At 50.1% G+C, this 19,052-nt stretch overlaps 1 protein-coding gene across 1 annotated transcript in view; it reads left to right on the top strand.

Moving 5' to 3' along the window:
- BRD4 (bromodomain containing 4) overlaps positions 1–19,052 on the top strand; it is a 94,827-nt gene that overhangs the window by 51,091 nt on the left and 24,684 nt on the right. Inside the window, 6 exon segments of the mRNA XM_059389262.1 lie at positions 7,113–7,431; positions 11,346–11,483; positions 12,789–12,924; positions 14,569–14,858; positions 15,557–15,919; positions 17,254–17,382. Of these exon segments, the coding sequence (XP_059245245.1) occupies positions 7,147–7,431; positions 11,346–11,483; positions 12,789–12,924; positions 14,569–14,858; positions 15,557–15,919; positions 17,254–17,382 (1,341 nt within the window). The 5' untranslated portion in view covers positions 7,113–7,146.

Below are 19,052 nucleotides of genomic sequence, written 5' to 3'. Positions count from 1 at the left end.
GGGTGGCTCAGTGGGTTGGGCCTCTGCCTTCGGCTCAGGTCGTGATCCCCAGTCCTGGGATTGAGCCCGGTGTCGGTGTCGGGCTCTCTGCTCAGCAGGGAGCCTGCTTCCCTTCCTCTTTCTCTGCCTGCCTCTCTGCCTACTTGTGATCTCTCTCTGTCAAATAAATGAATAAAATCTTAAAAAAAAAAAGAAAGAAAGAAAAGAAAAGAAATATCAGGCAGGGGATTCCTATAGTATCTACATGTTCTGAATGACCCTGGAATCTGTCCCCCATGCTCCATCCAAGCACAACCCCAACTTTGGTCCTCCCACTATGTTCTCTACCCCATCTGGGCCTGGCTTGAAAATGAAATATAAAAGCCCAGTGTAGTTACATGGTCCCTGTGCTTTGCCTCCTGTACCCCCCACCCCCACCTTCATCACCAAGTCAGCTCCTCAAGTGTGCTGGTATCTCTCCTGCCTCCAGACCTGGGCCTGTGTTCCTACATTGGTCCTACTTTCTTTTACAAGCCTGGTCCCTTTCTGCCCGTCTCTGCCTCACCTACCACGTGAGCGCACACCCTCCCTGTCCTTGGCCAGAGCACCCCAGCCCTTTTCCTTACCGTAGTTGCCCGAGTATTGCTTAATCACTGGAAGAATGTCGTGTTGACTGCAGAGTCCTGGGCGTGGCACATAGTTGACACGGAATGCATTGGCTGAGCAAATGAGAGTCTGGCAGTCACCACATTTTTCTGTGTGAGAGCATGAGCTGCTTTCCTTTTCCAAAGCTTCAGGATTGATCTAGAACAGAATCCTCAGGGTGACATTCACGTGTGGTCAGTGTAGGTGTTTTCTGTACCCGAATCATGCACTGAGCACTTGGTGGGTATCGGGAGAAGAAGAATGACAGGCTTCCCTGTGTGCGCTCATGGGGCCGACAGGGAAAGCTACTCTAAACAGATCAGGGAAGCACCAGGTGCAGCAAATGAAAGGCCTGAAGGTCACAGGGAAGGGGGCCCACTGTGGCCTCTGTGCTGAGTGTTGATGCTGTGGTCTGGGGGCATTGTAGGGTGGAAGTTCCTGCTGTGGGAAGAATTTAAGGTGGCAACCCTGTTGGATATTTGTGTCAGAGAAGTCACCCTGGCTCTCACGTAGAGCTGCTTGCTGGTGCCTCTAGTTCTTGGCCCACAACAGACCAGAGAGTCTTTCTGGTTTCCCTCGTGTTCTTTGCTCTGTTGCAGGTGATTGGCTTTTGGAAGTTTCATAAGGATTTTACTTGCCTGCAGTTCTGAGGGCTGAGCTACAAGATGCAGGTTGTCTGGGCATGGCCTCTCAGTGTGTGGGTGCTCTTGAGGCCTCTGAGTGCGAAATAGGACATCCCAGGGATTTCATGGTGATCCCTCACATTGGGGCCATGGATGTTACCTGTCATTGTCTTCACAGCCTCCTCAAAGAAACTTTCAGGTACTTGTGTCTCCCAGGTCTATCTGATCTGTTAAACTATATCATGCCTTCCATTTGAACTTCTTTCCTTATGAAATTGACTTGGGTTGTTGAAAGTGTGTGGATCTTGTGCTTAATATTCATATTACTTAAGATGGGAGTATCTGTCCCGACCATTTGCACTGGACCCTTCTGGGGTTGAATGTTCATTTCGTAAATGGGGACTTCTTGGTTCCAAGTCCAACTGAAACTTCAGGGCCACCGTGGCTGCTTAGGCCTGATCTTTCTGCTTCCTGGATAAGTTATTTTCTGTACCTCAGTTTCATCATCTTTGAAATGGAGATAAGACCAGAAGCAATCTCAGAGTTGTTTTGAAGATTTAAATACTACTGTATATCAAATGTGAGAACACTGGCTCGGAAGGATGTTTTGGCTTTTGTGGTGAAGGTAGTAGTTTAAACCACAGAGATGAGGCAAAGTTTAGCGTCAGGCTTTCTGTAGCAAAAGCTCTGTTCATCTGGTGAACAAAAAAACACAACTTCCTTGGCTCAAGGGCCCATCTGGGCCTGGCTTGAAGGTGAAGTAAAGTGGTTATGTGCAGAGCCCTCTATCCCCTGGCCTCACTGAGAGTCCGTTTGGAAAGAAAAAAAGGCGACAGCACAGCCCACAAGTTCCAGAAATCAGTTAACCTTGATTTCATCTTGCCTCCAGAACATTGCCCGAAGATTTCCAGAATGTCACTGCTTAATGGAAAAATGTGTGGGACTGCTTCCTCCCAGTGGGATGTGCTTGGCCCCCTGACATGTGTCCTTGTGGCTGACAGGGTTCCTCCACTGCCCTGGGTCCAGAATGTCTCCCCTAGGATGGTGCCACTGCTGCCCCTTGCCTGCTGCAGCTTACCTGGCATGTGCTTGTCTGGGTAATTCTGCATTGCTTTCTAGGAGAAATTGAAGAGCGGAAACCAAACTGCTTATCATTCTTTATCCTCACTTAATGCCACCCTCCCTCCAGGGCTCACGTCAGTGCATCTGGCCTCCCTCCATGATGGGACCACATTTACACTTGTTCCCTTTTATTCCTTCGGACATTTTGGTCCTACTGCGTGGAAACTCTCTCCTAGCTGACTCCAGGACTCCTTAAAAACCCCACCGGCATATTTTCTTCTCTGTGATGCTGCCTCCCTGTTGATAACGTGTTATCCAAGCACTCAAGTCCTGTATCTCTCTGTGCCTGGTCCATGGCCACCATACAAAGGATCCTGGCCAGCTGGCACATTGTCCATGTCATTCTTCTGTTTCCCCTTCCTGCCTCACTGGCCCCACTCCAGTTTCTGTAGTTGGCCAGTAAATGATTACTCCCATCCACTTACCTGTGGAGGATTTTTGAGGGAGTGCTCCAAAGTCCTGTGCATGGGTCCCCGTCCTCCCTCCCCGCACTTTCCTGCAAACCTTCCTGACCACTGGCTTCACCTGGAGCCTGCAGTCGGTCTTGGCTGGCTCCGCTCCAGAGAGAAAGTATTTGGGGGTTTTTGTTTGTTTGTTTTGTTTTGTTTTTAATCTGATTACTGTTTTGTTTATAGTACTTGTATTTTGAAAGGAAACTAAATCAGAAGCCACACATGGGTTTCAGTAAAAATTAAATATCGTGAGAACAAAACAGCATTGTTAAAGTCTATGTGGATGATCATATGGTGCACCTTTGTGCACAGCCTTTTACACTGGCATCAGATGGGGACTCTCCTTTTCAGCCCTGGAATGAGTGAAATGAAAACCGGGGAACACACACCAGGTGATTAAATGCCATCCACCTAAAGCCTGCCCTGTGAACCCTCCCACAGCCCCACGGGAGCCCCTGCAAGTCGCTCTGAGGTGTCTGTAGACTTTGCCTCTCTGGGATTGAGGTGCCCTCTTTATTGATTAAAGCTCAGAGGTTGGCAAAACCCTCTTCTGTCTTTCTTGCTGCTCACCTCAGCAGTGAAGGCATACTTTTTGAAGGCTTCCATGCATGGCCGAATGCAGCTTCTGGGATGCTTCCTCCCTTCTTCCCATGCCCTACTCAATGACATGTGATTCACCCTGGCCCCTAGGTTTCTCTTCCCTCTGTTCTTGCCTCTGAGAAGGCTCTTTCCGATGGTTCCACACCTTATCCCATCCTTGGGGTGCTTCCCCTCCCTCGATCTGTATGTGGCCTTCTTCCTGCTCCCATTGGGGTGCCTTTACTCAGCTCACTGGCCTCTGGCTCCCATCCTGTCCTTTCTTAGCTGCCAGTTGGGCTCACCTCATGCACCCCTTATGTGCCTCTCTCCCATCAGTAGTGCCTCTGTCCCAGCTGTCTTGCCTTGATTCATGCCCAGGCACTTCTTTCCAGAACCACATGGCCGTTAGTTCTGGCCAAAGTCCCCAAAGTCTGGAGCAGGTCTATCCAGTTACATCTGCCTTTGGAAACTATTATAGTGCACAGTATTCCCCATTTTCAAATGAAGTTCATTTGGGGAAATGCTTCTCTCTTGTACTGAGTTCCTGGAGCACCACTCTTACGAAGTGCTCTGCAGGCTGCTGCCCAGTTCCCCACCTCCAGTGCGCCCTCAGGCTCTGATGCCAGATGACTGGTTTCAGCTCTGGGTGCTCCTTCCCCATCTTTAGCACCATGCGAGAGGTATCAGGAAATGGCTTCATATCTGCAAAGCCCCCCTACTCTCCTGTAAGTGTTCTTCCTGGGCTAGTATTCTCCCAGTAGAGTATACCCATCATAGAGGTTGCCATAGGAGCCTCCCTCCCCTTCTCAAATCTCTGGAGGACCCTGAGAGGGCACAGACTAAGATAGTCACCTGGTGTCTTGGACACAGTTGGGCCTCATTAATACTTAAGTTTAGCATGGGATACTAAAGGCCACACCTAGGCTCCTTTACATTATCCTGCTAAAACATACCCGTCCTCCAGAGCCTTGGGTAATAGCACTAGTGTTTCTCCACAGTGTCTTCCCTCCTGTGAGATCTAAATGATTAGTGAATTATCTAGTTTTGGGTTTTGAGTGTTTGTCATCCCGTCTGTGAAAAACCAAAAGGCATTCATAGATCTTCTACTTGTTTGGTGAAAAAGAATAAAGAACAGTCTTTCCTCTTAAAGCAAACATGGATTCAGTTCTCAGACTGAGTCTGTAAGATTCAGGGTCTTGCATGTGATGGCCTTTGCCTGTTTCTGCCTGGGTCCCCTCTCTGCAGCAGCCTTCTCCTTGTAGCAGTGTCCTCTCCACGTGGTTACTAGCCAGTTAACAGCTAGACCTGCAGTCAGCCAGAGCACCCCGGAAGGAATGCTGTCTCCTTGACCAGGTCAGTTTTGTCAGTTCTTGGGCTCACACTGCAACTGGGACGTAGGTGTGGGGGTGGTCAGCCTCAGGCCGGGAGTTCCAGCTTGCCACAGCCTCCTAGGACATACTCAGCACTGAGTTGTATTTACACATCAAGCTTTCCCCTCGTGCTTTTCAAATTTGGTAACTTGCCAGAACTGAACTTACAAAAACCTTTGTGGGGACTTTCGTATAAATTACACTTGGTTTGGGGCGCCTGGGTGGTTCAGTGGGTTAAAGCCTCTGCCTTTGGCTCAGGTCACGATCTCAGGGTCCTGGGATCAAGCTCCGCATCGGGCTCTCTGCTCGGCAGGGAGCCTGCTTCCTCCTCTCTCTCTGCCTGCTTCTCTGCCTACTTGTGATCTCTCTTTCTGTCAAATAAATAAACAAAAATTTTTAAAAAAAATACACTTGGTTTGGGGGCACCTGGGTGGCTCAGTGGGTTAAGCCTCAATCTCAGGGTCCTGGGATTGAGCCCCACATCGGGCTCTCTGCTCACCAGGGAGCCCCCCCCCCCCGCCTCCTTGTGATCTCTGTCAAATAAATAAATAAAATCTTCAAAAAAAAAATAAAGATTTTATTTATTTATTTGACAGACAGAGATCATAAGTAGGCAGAGAGAGAGAGAGAGAGAAGGAAGCAGGCTCCCTGCCAAGGAGAGAGCCTGACATGGGACTCAGTCCCAGGACCCTAAGATCATGACCTGAGCTAAAGGCAGAGGCTTAACCCACTGAGCTACCCAGGCGCCCCTAAATAAAATCTTTTTTAAAAAAATTACACTTGGGGATGCCTGGGTGGCTCAATGGGTTGAGCCGCTGCCTTCGGCTCGGGTCATGATCTCAGGGTCCTGGGATCGAGTCCCACATCAGGCTCTCTGCTCGGCAGGGGGCCTGCTTCCTCCTCTTTCTCTGCCTGCTTCTCTGCCTACTTGTAATCTCTGTCTGTCAAATAAATAAATAAAATCTTAAAAAAAAATAAAAAATTACACTTGGTTTGAATTATAAAAAATTCATGAGCAGCCAGAGTGCCTGGTGTGTGGTATGTTCCAGAAAGAAAACCATGACAGAGCCAGTGAACTTATCCTATCTTTTTTTGTCCCCTTTGCCTACCAGAGTGTGGTTGTAAAATCTGTCTGACTTCCCCAGCCAGAGAGGTTTTCTTACCCCACTGAACTCCTGGGTTTATTACTAGAGATGCTCATTATATACAGGCAGTTCCTAGATTACAGAGTTCTTATTTCAGGGACTAGGTTTAAAGGTGAAACTTCCTTTTTCTTGCCAGTAGAAAAGTGTCAGAAAAACAGTGGACAGAAAGAATGCCAAATAGTACATGTTTGAACAGATGTTTCTTCTCATTAATAGAGTGTGGGAACTCTCAGCACTGCAAGTAAGGGGGGTGGGTTAGTGTGTTTCTAGAGGGCAGTTTGGCAGTAACAACATGGACCCGGGATGTGTGGTTTTGTTAGAGTAACTGGACCAGGTGCACAGAGTTGCCATGGCGAGGATGCTCGTGACAAGATTTGTGTTATTGGCATGTCCCGAAGCAGGGGTTGTTTGTGTGAGGGGAGGGCACAGGATGGGGTGCTGACACAGGCATTGAGCTGAGGGTCTTGCACCTGTTGTGCCGGTCACAGAGGTGCCCATTTTTATAGCTCTCTAAATAAGCTTTGAAAACTTAGTTAATAAAGTGGTAGGTTGAGTGTGGATTCATTTTTAGGTTATCAGCAGTTACCCTGTAGGATTTCTTGAATCAGCAAATATGCATTATTTTCAGTTACCAAGGAGGTGTTCTCAGTGAGTGTGAGGCTTCACCCCTGCGGACTTAGCAGTGGACTAGGTGGGCTACTCTCCCTTCCTGTCCCCAATCACCAAACAGAATTACTGACTTTTCTTGATGTTTCATGGGCTAGAGGTGCAAAGAATTCTAATGTAAAGGATATATTTGGGGGCTTGCAAATCATCCTCTCTCCCACACCGGCGGGGTCCTTTAAAAATTCTCATTTGTCACGAAAACCTGGTTTGTTGCTTATTCTGCCCCTTTTTACGTGGATTCAGTATGTGTCCACAGCCCTTGCCTGCACCTGGTCAGTTCCTTTCTCTGAACCCTGTGTCCCTCATGCCCCTCCCCGTTGGTACTTGATCCCTCTTCCCTGCTGTTGGATACATCTTTGAGGAAAGCAGATACGGGGCCCTTTTGGTCAGTGCATGGAGTGGCTCTCTGGTCAGCTTGACAGCTTTCCACCAGAGGAGCTCAGCCCTTGGAGGCCACAGCCATGTGTTAACTCTGAGTGGTGCCCATCTGAATGCCTGGTTTCTGATGAAGGCTTTTCTCTTCCCTTGTAGAGTGCCCAGTGAAGAATGTGATGGGATCAGTAGCATGTCTGCGGAGAGCGGCCCTGGGACGAGATTGAGAAATCTGCCAGTAATGGGGGATGGACTAGAAACTACCCAAATGTCTACAACGCAGGCCCAGGCCCAACCCCAGCAAGCCAACGCAGCCAGCACCAATCCCCCACCCCCAGAGACCTCCAACCCCAACAAGCCCAAGAGGCAGACGAACCAACTGCAATATCTGCTCAAAGTGGTGCTCAAGACACTATGGAAACACCAGTTTGCGTGGCCTTTCCAGCAGCCTGTGGACGCCGTCAAGCTAAACCTCCCTGTGAGTAACCTGGGCAGGGCCCAGGGCTGCTGTCTTCCAGGTCTCTTCCCATGTTGCTCCTGCTGAGGGTGGGCTCAAGGTCCGGGCAGAGGGTGTCGTGGGCAGAGATACCTTTGGGGCCCAGCTCTGAAACCCCAATACTCACAAGGCCCTTGAATGAGTGGTTTCAGTTGTCCTGATGGTTGGAAATAGGAAAGGGGAAGAGAACGGGCTGACTCACATAATAACTGGCTCTTAGATGTTAGGATCCAGGCGATACTATGTAGAGATATTGAAATAGGGGTGAAGGTGTGCTTGCAGCTTTCCTTCCGATTCCATAGGGGAGCTGAAGGGGGAGCAAGCATAGTCCAGGTCCCCTACTTCTCTTACATGGTTGTAAGTGGAGGTGTGGTTGGTCACACTGTGGAAGTGGGACTGGTTTGCTGCAGTGTCTTCTTTGGTTGGTACCAGCATCATCATCATTGTCATCACCCAGAGCACAGGACAGGAAAAGGTAGTGGAATAGTTCCCAGGGAGTAAGCGCATGCAAGGGCTGTGCCCTCAGAGGCCTCTGTGCGCGCCCTCCACCTGCTGTGCCATAGCCACAGCACACTTCTTCCTGTTCTTTTGTACCCCTCCTCTTCTCTTCCCTGGAGAGTTTTCCTTTTGCCCCATTCCTAGCAAATGGTTCTGGAAATCAGTTTGTATCTCAGGGAAGAAACAGGATAGATGCTTTTTTTCCTTTTCTTTTCTTCAGAGCATCAGGGATTGATTGTCTTTAAGTTAACCCCTGCTGGGACACCTGGGTGGTTCAGTCGGTTACGGGTGACCTGCCTTCGGCTCATGATCCCAGGTTCCTAGGATTGAGCCCTGCATCTGGCTCCCTGCTCAGTGGAGAGCCTGCTTCTCCCACTGCCTGATGTTCCCCCGCTTGTGCGCACACGTATGTGCGCGTGCTCTCTCTGTCAAATAAATCAATCGGAAAAGAGAAAAACGTTAACCCCTGCTGTTCGCTACATCCGACATACTCCCAGATGAGGAATTATGTGATTACTGCCTTAGCCCCAGGCAGCGGTCTGTGGGTGTTAGAGCTGCACCAGTGTAGGAGCCTTAGTGTCTGACCGGCATCCAGTTTCAAGAAAGATGAATACAGTAGTGTGACCCTCCTCACAGACAGAAAGTGTCTGTGGCAACCGTCCAGTTATTTCTGTCTGCTGAATAGGTGTCATGCGTTTGGGAAGAGCCAAGTCAGGAGGAGCACTTCAGGTCTGGATCATGAATCGGCTCAAGAGAGGGGATGGAAACAAAAGAGGGTCCTTGCGAGATCTGGGCTTCAGAGGCCACTCTTTTCTGTTGACCATGAGAAGGAGTAGAGACAGACAGCCTGTCACTGGGGGAGGTTCTTGGGAGAGCTTGCTATGATGGCATAACCTCAGTCTGGGCTAGTGGGCTAGACTGGGCCAAGGCCAAGGCCAAGCCACGCAGGGTCCACAGGTGAGGGTGATCTTCTCAGAGTAAATGCAAAGGATGGGGACAGAAGGAGTGGGGGGTGGGGTGGAATGCAGGGGGCGTGAGGCTTTGACAGCACCAGAGGGCAGTGGGAGGCCTACAGAAGAGCCAGGGGAAACACCAGCAGAGAGCAGTCCCCCCACCCCCGCCCCGTTCGCACATCAGAGGCTACAGGGAAGTCAAAGAGATGAGGATTCCGACCTGACCCTCCTGTTGGCCTTTAGGAGGGCATTGGTGACCTTAGGAAGATGTGACGCAGAAGTAAAAACCAGATTCCCGACGGTGTGAATGAGAAGGTGAGGATGCGAAGCCATCATTTCAAGAAATTTGGCTTTGAAGGGAAAGCGCGGCAAGGCGAGAGTGGAGGAGGGGTTGGTTTGTTCCAGGAAGATACAGAGGGCTTAGAGGGTGAAGACAGAGGAGAAAGGGGAGGTACTGGGGGACCTGAGATCCTGAGGAGGCAGTGTCCCAGCCAGCGGTACAGACATGGGTGTGGGTGGTCTGTAAGGCCCAGTGGTTGGGGAGTTGGAGGTCATTCCAACATGGAGGTCAGGCTCCTCAGAGGTCACAGGGTGAATCTCTGTCTCTGTGACTGTTGGACGTCACCATCACCCTCAGCAGCTCTGACTCGGAAGAAGAGGCCTTTGGAAGGTGCCACTGGTCTGGTGTCTTCAGGAAGGTGGGAGAGCAAGGAGCTGGCCCAGAGGAGCAGGGCAGGGCTGGTCAGCTGAGAGCCACGTCATGCTTAAAGCCTGGTTTTCCGGGGACCTCTCCCCCTCCTTGAGGAAATGTTAATACAGCCACCAAAAGAAGGGTTCCTTCTTTTTCTCTTTTCTGACACCTTCCAGGAATCTTGACCTGAGTTTTGGCCTTTGATCTTTGCTGGACTTCTCACTAGAATGCCTGCCTCTCTAGTTCAGTGAATGTGTATAGTTGGATTGTTAAGCCCCTAAACCCACCGCCCCCTTGTCAGTGCACTCTGCCCTCAAGCACTGTCCTGTCTGGCCTTGAGCCACTTGACAGACTCTGGGCAGTTCAAGCACTTGACGCCACTGTAGGCCATAGAATAAAGTATGTTTCCACTGGGGCACATATGTTTGGCTTTGGTAGGTCTCTTGGGAAAGGTGGTCAGAGCCATAGTATAGCATAGAAAGTCTGGTGCAGTCTGTCTTCCTGGTCTCTTGGCCAGGGTACCCAGGCATGCTTGTGCAGCCCTCGTCAGGTCAGGGACATGATCTCTGCCACTTGTCATATGTAAGCTAGTTGTTTTTGTTCCTTTCTCATGGGTGTCAGAGCAACCTAAAACCTCACACGCTGTGTTCACCTTTTCAGTACTGTCCACCATTTCTAGGCAAGAGCTTGGTACTTGCTAAAGGATAGACCTGTCTTTTCTGCCATCGGTTCCCACTTGGACTTGTTCTGATACCCCAGTCATACCCAGTTACCGGAGCCTCTGAGATAGCGGGCTGTGGAGTGGGCCAGATGACACAGGTCCCCCTGCCTTGGCTCTGTTTGATCCTTCTATCTGGAAACCTGGTGTGTTGCCTCTTCTGCCCCCAAGATACCTCCTGTGGCGGTTTTTAAAAATAAACATTTAGTATAGGTTTAGATTTAGAGAAAAGCTGACAGTAGTAGAGTCTGATTTGAAGGGCTTTAGGGCATCTATACCTGCCATCCAGCTCCTTCTGTTGGGCACTTGTAGAGTAAGATCTGAAGCTTTGAGGGGTGGGGTCTGTGGATTTTTTTAAACTGAGGATTGTACAGATTGTCCAGATTCCTCATTAACCTGGGTAGTTGTTCAGATATATCCAGGTACCACTAAGGGATCCTTAGAAAGACTGTGTGCTAGTAAAAGAAATGGAAGTGCGATGAACTTGAGTGAAGGTAGAGGCTTCTGCTCCATGGTTCTTCAGTATGCCCAGAAGCAGGGAGTCCAGTTGTTCCAGGTGGGCTTTACCGCTGGTTCCATAGGATTTTGTGTTTTATGGACCAAAAACATTTCAAATGGTAGAGGAAAAGTAGAACTTGCCATGGGTTGTTTCTTTAGGTAAGAAGTGCTTTTAAGAAGGCTGTGTGTTTTCCCCATTATTTATTAAAAATTAAAGGATTTTACCATCACCACCACCACCAACAACAACAAAAATAGAAAAAAAGCATTGATCCTCTATAAATACAACCTGTTCCCAGACCAGGCAGTTGATAGACTTGCACATTTCCCCTCCAGATTGCCACCCAACATTTAAGAATTCTTTCCTTGATTCACTTTATCTTGGGATTCCCCTTGAGATTGCTTGCTGAGACCATGGAAGAGCTTCGGTCTGTGCTGTGGCTCTCATCTGTGCTCCTTGAGTGAGATCCACAGGCCCACTATGAGTGCTGCATGGCCGGGGAGGTGACACTGGCCTTTTGCTCTCTTTGCTCTTCAGGATTACTATAAAATCATTAAAACACCTATGGATATGGGAACAATAAAGAAGCGCTTGGAAAACAACTATTACTGGAATGCTCAGGAATGTATCCAGGACTTCAACACTATGTTTACAAATTGTTACATCTACAACAAGGTGAGATGTGGTGGAAGATGTCCAGCTGCCCTGAGGGGAGGGGAGGGGTGGAGAAGAAGGCTGGCATATCTGGAGTCTGTGGGCAGGGGTGCTTGGGAGCAGGTGGGATTAGTCTAATGGGATATCATTTGGAGCAGAAATAATGGGACCCGTGGTTTTGCCTGTGACTGGGTGTTTCTTTTTCGGGGAGGAGGGTGCTGGCCTTGTTTGACTTTCAAGCAGTCCTTGTTAGCTTGAAGCATGTGCTTCCGGTGCCCTTGGGATTTTAGTTCTTGAGCATGTCTAGAGAAGGTGTGAGGAGGACAGTGACGACTCATTAAAAAGTCCATTTGGGTGATGTAAATGGTCAGGAAGGAGCCTACTAAAATATAGTTGTGCAAAGGTGTGCTCAAATTTCAATGTGAGAGAGGGTGTGCTGGGGCCCACTGCATCTGAAACTGTGGACATGACCACTGACAACTGGTGGCCATAGAATTGAATGTCCCCTGATCTCACATGTAGACCTGAAAGTCACTTCTTAACCCCGTTAGCCAAACCTTTTGGCTCGGCTGTGCCATGAAGCCAGATCATTTGTTTACAGTTCAGACCACAGATGTGATTAAAACCAACCCTTTCATATAGAACGGCTCTGGAGGGAGACCCTATACAGAACTCAGCTTTTGGCCTCTGCTGGTGTAGTGGGTAAAATTGCCCAGAAGAGATGGGTAGGTGAGTTTCTTGAAGTTTACTGTGTTTTTTTAAAGTCTTAGCTCCCACCACTAAGTTTAAGTGACATGTGCACAGAAAAGGTTCTCGGGTTAGAGCTGAGTGGGAATAGCATGTCGTAGATGAGGCAACAAGTGGGGACCCATAATGCAGTTCAAGATAGGCATGGCCCCGAGCCCCAATGAGCTGCCTTGAGGGTACACTGGGGAGCATTATCAGAGCCCTGCTAATGTATCTGTGGCAAGAAATCCTGTGTAATGCAAGTATTTATAGTGAAGTTGAATTGTGTCAGAGGAGGGCTTCTGTCAGTGATTGGCAGGGCTTGTTAGATACTTAAGGCATTAAGATGGCTTCTCAGGCCAGAGCTTAAAAGATGAGAGGGAGGTGCAGGTGGATGGGTGCTGGTACAGGCACATGAGCCTTCGTGATATCTGGTGGTGTAACTGTTGTGGCCCTTGAGGGTTCAGATCGGGAAGGAGCCCGACTATGATACTTGATGCTTTGGAGCAGGGAGTGGGTGGCACAGGGTGGGGAGCTCTTGCTCCGTCTGGAGAGGTGGTGAGGGCTTTCTGATGCTCACCCCTGTGTCTCCTTTTCCAGCCTGGAGATGACATAGTCTTAATGGCAGAAGCTCTGGAGAAGCTCTTCTTGCAGAAAATCAATGAACTGCCCACTGAAGAAACTGAGATCATGATAGTCCAGGCAAAAGGAAGAGGACGTGGGAGGAAAGAAGCAGGTAGGGTACCTCCGGTGTGCCGAGCAGTTGGCCTCACACTGAAACAGCAAGGACATTGGCTTTCTTGTTCCCCAGTCTTTGGTCCTTCTCCAGGTTTGGAGGGGGCAGGAGGGGAGGGTACTCTTAGTGTTGGACACGCCCCAGAGGGTCACTTGACTGGGTGACCTCCCACAAAGTAGAAGTAATTGGGCCCTGCCTTTTGATTGACTTTGGTTAAAAAGAAAGTGTAAATTTTGCAAAGCATTTTTAAGTTTTTTGAATTCTTCACTCCATTAAAAAAAAATTTTTTTTTTTTAAGATTTTTTATTTATTTGTCAGTGATAGAGGGAGAGAGAGCGAGCAAGCACAGGCAGACAGAGAGGCAGGCAGAGGCAGAAGGAGAAGCAGGCTCCCTGCCGAGCAAGGAACCCGATGTGGGACTCGATCCCAGGACGCTGGGATCATGACCTGAGCCGAAGGCAGCCGCTTAACCACTGAGCCACCCAGGCGTCCCTTCTTCACTCCATTTTAGAGAAGAGACAATTTGCCAAGGGCAGTTTTAATTCCTAATCCCTATCTTGGAACCTCAAGGTTGGTTATTTGAATTATTTTTAAGATGCTTATGTCAGAGCCAGGCCTGCCTTATGATGCTGCTGAAGTCGAAGTGAAGCCCTCCACTCTTTGCCCCTGTCTCTTAGCCTGACACAGGATTCTAAAGGCCAGCTGGCGGGGAGACAATGAAATGTTTCTGTCTAGGAAAAGCTCTACCAGCTGCCTTTTGCATCTTGCCATCCTCCACTCTGTGCTGAGGTGGCCCATGCTGTGAGTCTTTGCTTCTCTCCACAGAGGGCTTTCACCTGGCTTCCCACCCTGCTCAGAAGTGGTGGCTTCATGGGAGCAAAGGTGCTTGGCTGGATCCCAGGCAGTGCTGAGGCGTAGCCAAGGAGAGGTGGTCCTAAGGGTCACCCCTTAGCTGTGGATCCGGCTAAGAGGTGTCCTGTATCCTTAACATCCAGGAGTCCTGCCCTTGTGGCCTGGGACCAGGAGTTTGGTCTGCACATGGGACAGACACGGGGCATTGTGTGTTTGGGCTCACGCGCACAGCTGCAAGGAGGCAGTCTGAGCCGGTCACAAAGGGCAGCAGCCGTCCAGCCTCCTCCTGCGGCTCAGGGAGGTGGAAGCTTGCCAGTTTCCAGAAACCTTGGCCAGGGCTCCCGATGCTGGCCCCTTGCCAGAATTGCTTACTCAGAAGGCAGCGCTTCTGGGAATGAGGACAGCTCTGTCCAAAAGAGCCAAGGAACATTTTTCCGCTCTCCTTCTACCGTCCTGGTGCTAACTCTCAGCATGTGTTTCCTGCTCCTTTGGCCCAGGCCTCCGTGCTTTTGAAGGCGTCTTTGTGCCTGATTTGGGGCTTGAAGCCAGGATGCCTCAGGAACTGTGTAATGCAGTGTGCCACTGCTCTCAGAGAACCTAAGGGCAGGTGGACCAGTTTGGCTGAGGTCTGGGGTGTTCGAGTTGTTCTGTCTCTAAGACTAATAGTCACCGTGACAGTGTGTGCCATACGCATGCAGATGTGTGTTCTCCACATGTGACAGTGTTCCCATAAGGTCAGCCAGCGTGTGTCGGGCTCGGCATCTAACCATCTGTCCCTTTTATGATTGATAGGGACAGCAAAACCTGGCGTCTCTACGGTACCAAACACAACGCAGGCATCGACTCCTCCGCAGACCCAGACCCCCCAGCAGAACCCTCCGCCCGTGCAGGCCACACCTCACCCCTTCCCTGCGGTCACCCCAGACCTCATCGTCCAGACCCCCGTCATGACAGTGGTGCCTCCCCAGCCACTGCAGACACCCCCACCGGTACCCCCTCAGCCACCACCCCCACCCGCGCCAAACCCCCAGCCTGTGCAGAGCCACCCGCCCATCATTGCGGCCACCCCACAGCCTGTGAAGGTGAGCATCCTGTGCGTGTGTGTGGCCCAGCCTGTCGCTGGCAGGCTCCTACCACCTCAGCTAGCACGCCTTCTCTTGTCTTCTCCGTAACAGTGAGGCTGGCAGGAGACAGTCGCTTGTCCCTGCCAGTGCTTCATGCAGAGCCTGGCCTGGTTCTCCAGGCACTTGCGGGTATTTTCTGGGGGGATTGTATAGGCTTTATTAAGTCACAGCCTCGAAGCTGCTGCCCTGCTGGCCCACAGATTCCAGAGTTGAGAACCACCTCCCAGGGCCTTGCTGACCTCCTGTCCTGTATTTCTCATGTAGACTGTGCATATATGCAGATGTTGCCTAAATAGTCTCTAAAACTTGCCTCCTGTGGGGATGGGGGTTAGTGTGACGAGGCTTGGCTCTGAGTGACTTCCCTAGCGTTAAGTAGGAAGCTGCTTCTGTAGCTTTCTTTGGGCTCCAGTGAGCAGATTCTGCACTTGGGTGTGTGCTTCCTCATGCCCCTGGCCGGGGTCCTGTCCCAGCTGCAGAGCAGAATGGTGGGACAGGGTCTGTTCTTGCCTTGGTCTTTCACCCTTGGAGTTACTTTTGAGCCCTATCCCCCAAGAATGTTGGAACCCTAGAAAGGACCTGGCTTCAGAAGTGACCTGAGGGCCACCTGTGCCAGCTGCCACCTGTGACGACGCTTGTTGCACGTGTGCTCTTGGCAGACAAAGAAGGGAGTTAAGAGGAAAGCGGATACCACCACCCCCACCACCATCGACCCCATTCATGAACCACCATCACTACCGCCAGAGCCTAAGACCACCAAGCTGGGCCCCCGGCGGGAGAGTAGCCGGCCTGTGAAGCCCCCCAAAAAGGATGTACCCGACTCACAGCAGCACCCAGTGCCAGAGAAGAGCAGCAAGGTCTCGGAGCAGCTGAAGTGCTGCAGTGGCATCCTCAAGGAGATGTTTGCCAAGAAGCACGCAGCCTATGCCTGGCCGTTCTACAAGCCTGTGGATGTAGAGGCTCTGGGTCTGCACGACTACTGCGACATCATCAAGCACCCCATGGATATGAGCACGATCAAGGTAAGCAGATGCCCCTCCCAGAGCTGGGGGCGGGGCTTCCTGGGACAGAGAAGGGCAGAACCTCCCAGGCTAAGTCCAAGAGGAGGGCCCTGGCCTTGGGCTCTGCTGAACTGTGCCTTAGTAGCATCTCTCCTCCTCGGCTCAAAGAAGCCCTGCGCCCCCTGCTGGGAATTGTGGAGTCAACCTCCAAGACCGCGTGCTTGGGCATTTTCTTCTCTGACAGCACTGCTGCCCCCTTGTCTAGGGACAAGCCCTCTGTGACCTTGGGTCCCACTGTCCATAGGCAGCTTGCACGGTAGATGCTCCAGGACTCGTTGAGGGTTGGTGACTTTGCCAGGCTGTGTTACGCAGGGGGCCTTGATGTCACCTCTCTGTAAGAGGCACACAGTGCTGGTATTTTCATTGTAGTATTATTTTGAGACCGTTTTGATTGTTTGTTTATTTTTTATTTGTAATTTTTTAAAGATTTTATTTATTTATTTGACCAAGAGAGAGAGATCACAAGTAGGCAGAGCAGCAGGCAGAGAGAGAGAAGAAAGCAAGCTCCTTGATAAGTAGAGAGCCGGACGTGGGGCTCAAGCCCAGGACCCTGAGATCGTGACCTGAGCCGAAGGTAGACACCCAACCAACTGAGCCACCCAGGCGCCCCATGTTTGTTTATTTTAAACTGTTTTGCGTTTTTATTTGGGAGTGGAATAAACATGGCCAAACATGAGACAGGCGTGGGTGGGGCACAGTACTTGTGGTCCCCTCCCACTTTTTTTTTTTTTTTTTTTTTAAGATTTATTCATTTTAGAGTACGTGAGCTTGTGGGGAGGGGTTGAAGGAGAATGAGGAGAGGGAGCGAGAAACTTCGGTAGCCTTCTAGCCGAGAGTGGAGCCCGACTTGGGGCTTGATTTCATGACCCGAGGTGAATCCAAGAGTCGGACACTTAACCATCTACACCACCCAGGGGCCTCTGGTTGTGTTCCTTTTGAGTGTCCTGTCCTGTGTCATCAAGATAAGTGTATGTCAGGTCAGAACTAGTCCTAGTCCTCCCCTTACAGTCTGGCTTAAGCTCTGCCTCCATTTATTCTGTGTCCTCTTTCCCCATAGCCCATCACAGTGACCAGGGTGGGTGGGGTTGACGTGGTAGCAGGGCATTTCCCAGCCCCAAGATTTGCTCTTGAGTGTCTCCTTGTCCACTTGACATAGAGAAAAACCAAGGTGTTGATGACCTCTCCTCTGCTCCACTGAGAAGTTAACTTGCTCCTACAGACAGCTCTTCTGGCATCACATCCCCTTTGGAGCAGGGGCAGACATAACCGACAAGGGATCTGTCTTGTCTTTTCAGTCTAAACTGGAGGCCCGAGAGTACCGTGATGCTCAGGAATTTGGTGCTGATGTCCGATTGATGTTCTCCAACTGCTACAAGTACAACCCTCCTGACCATGAGGTGGTGGCCATGGCCCGCAAGCTCCAGGTAAGGTTCTGGGGAAGCTCTGAGCACAACATCCTGTGGTAGGCAGGCTGGAGTCCTGGGTAGGCCAGATCTCCATGGGCCTTTGTATGTTTTATATCTTTCTTTTGCTTTGGTATGATGCTTTGTTTGTTTTGAAGATGAGCTCAAGTCAGGATGACATGTCATTTTACATTGAGATTATTTCACTGTAATTAAAGCAGGGTGGTTAGTTTGGGTCTTGGGTACTTGGGGTTTTGTTCTGGGGTGTCCCACTGAAAGTCCCCTGCCCAGTAACTGCATTTCGCTGCCCTTGGCCAAGAAGAATGCATGTGCTGTGAATGGCCCAGTGTGTCTCCACAAAACAGACCTGTCTCACATTGGTGGATGACACTCTTAAAAAGTAGTCATGTTGACAGAGTTGTGAGCTGAAGTAACTGTTTTCCTGTGGGCACTTCTTCACTGGGGCCTTGAAGTTTTTTGCCTTCTTGCTGTAGGGTAGCTGCTTGTTGGCATTCTGGGAGGCCACATTTCCCTTAGGGTTGTCAGTGGGGATTGTGGCACCTTTAGGTTGAGCCGGGCGGTGCACACGGTCAAGCAAGTATAGGTGGAACGGAGGGGGACAGATGACCACATAATGTATGAAGTAACTTCATTTTGCTCCATTTAAAAAAGGAAAAGTGTACCCAGATTTCAACAGTGCTTATCTTTGGGTAGAGAGATCAGGGGTTAAGAATTATGGAGAATTGGGGCACCCGGTTGGCTCACTCAGTGGCGTCTGCCACTGTTGATCTTAGGGTCATGAGTTTAAACCCTACACTGGGTGTGGAGATTACCAAAGGGGAAAAAAAATCTCTTAAAAATACGGAGAAGAGGGGTGCCTGGGTGACTCAGTGGGTTAATAAGCCTCTGCCTTTGGCTCAGGTCATAATCTCAGGGTCCTGGGATCAAGCCCCCCATTGGGCTCTCTGCTCAGCAGGGAGTCTGCTTCCCTGTTTCTCTGCCTGCTTCTCTGCCTACTTGTGCTCTCTCTCTGTGTCAAATAAATAAATAAAGTCTTTTAAACAGCATGTGAGAATAAATCTGTATTTAGTACTTTTATATAACTTTTTAAAAAATTCTTTAAAATTACACATGTAAACAAACATTTCTGGCCTTTTCTCCCCAAGACCCTGGGTTACTCCTGCTCTCAGTCAGGACCAGCCCTGGGCTGGGTTACCTGCCATCACAAAGGGGGCAGGCAGTTTGGTTGGAGCCCAGTGCCAGTTTGCACATCTCCTGTCCTACTCCTACCTGAAGGCTGGGTGAACGGTGGTTCCTAACACCTGGGTTTTCTGGCCATCTGTGGAGTGCTTCCAGGGCAGAAGTGAGTACTTGCCTTTGGCAATTTGTGGATCTGTTCTGCTCAGAGGCTGCCTGAGCCCTTTTGCTCACCTGCCTCCTAATGCTGTTAGCTCCACATGTTGTCGCAGACTCACCATCATAGTGTCTCCTACCTCCACACACTGTATCCAAGGCGTGGTCTTTCCTGTTCCTTCACTTGGCCCGCGGTCTGTGTCTTCGGCCACCTTTGGTTCGAAGGGTGTGTCCTGAAGTTCTTATGGTAGATTAAAAAAACTTATTACTAGTATGAACCTGGCTGTTGTTATTTTAATGGCACACCCAGCCTCAAATGTTCTTACAGTTTCTGCTGT

This window comes from Mustela nigripes, chromosome 2 (genome assembly GCF_022355385.1).
Source record: "Mustela nigripes isolate SB6536 chromosome 2, MUSNIG.SB6536, whole genome shotgun sequence".
NCBI classification, from domain to species: domain Eukaryota; kingdom Metazoa; phylum Chordata; class Mammalia; order Carnivora; family Mustelidae; genus Mustela; species Mustela nigripes.
The sequence above is the reverse complement of the archived record's forward strand: the minus strand, read 5'-3'. Positions and strand labels throughout refer to the sequence as shown.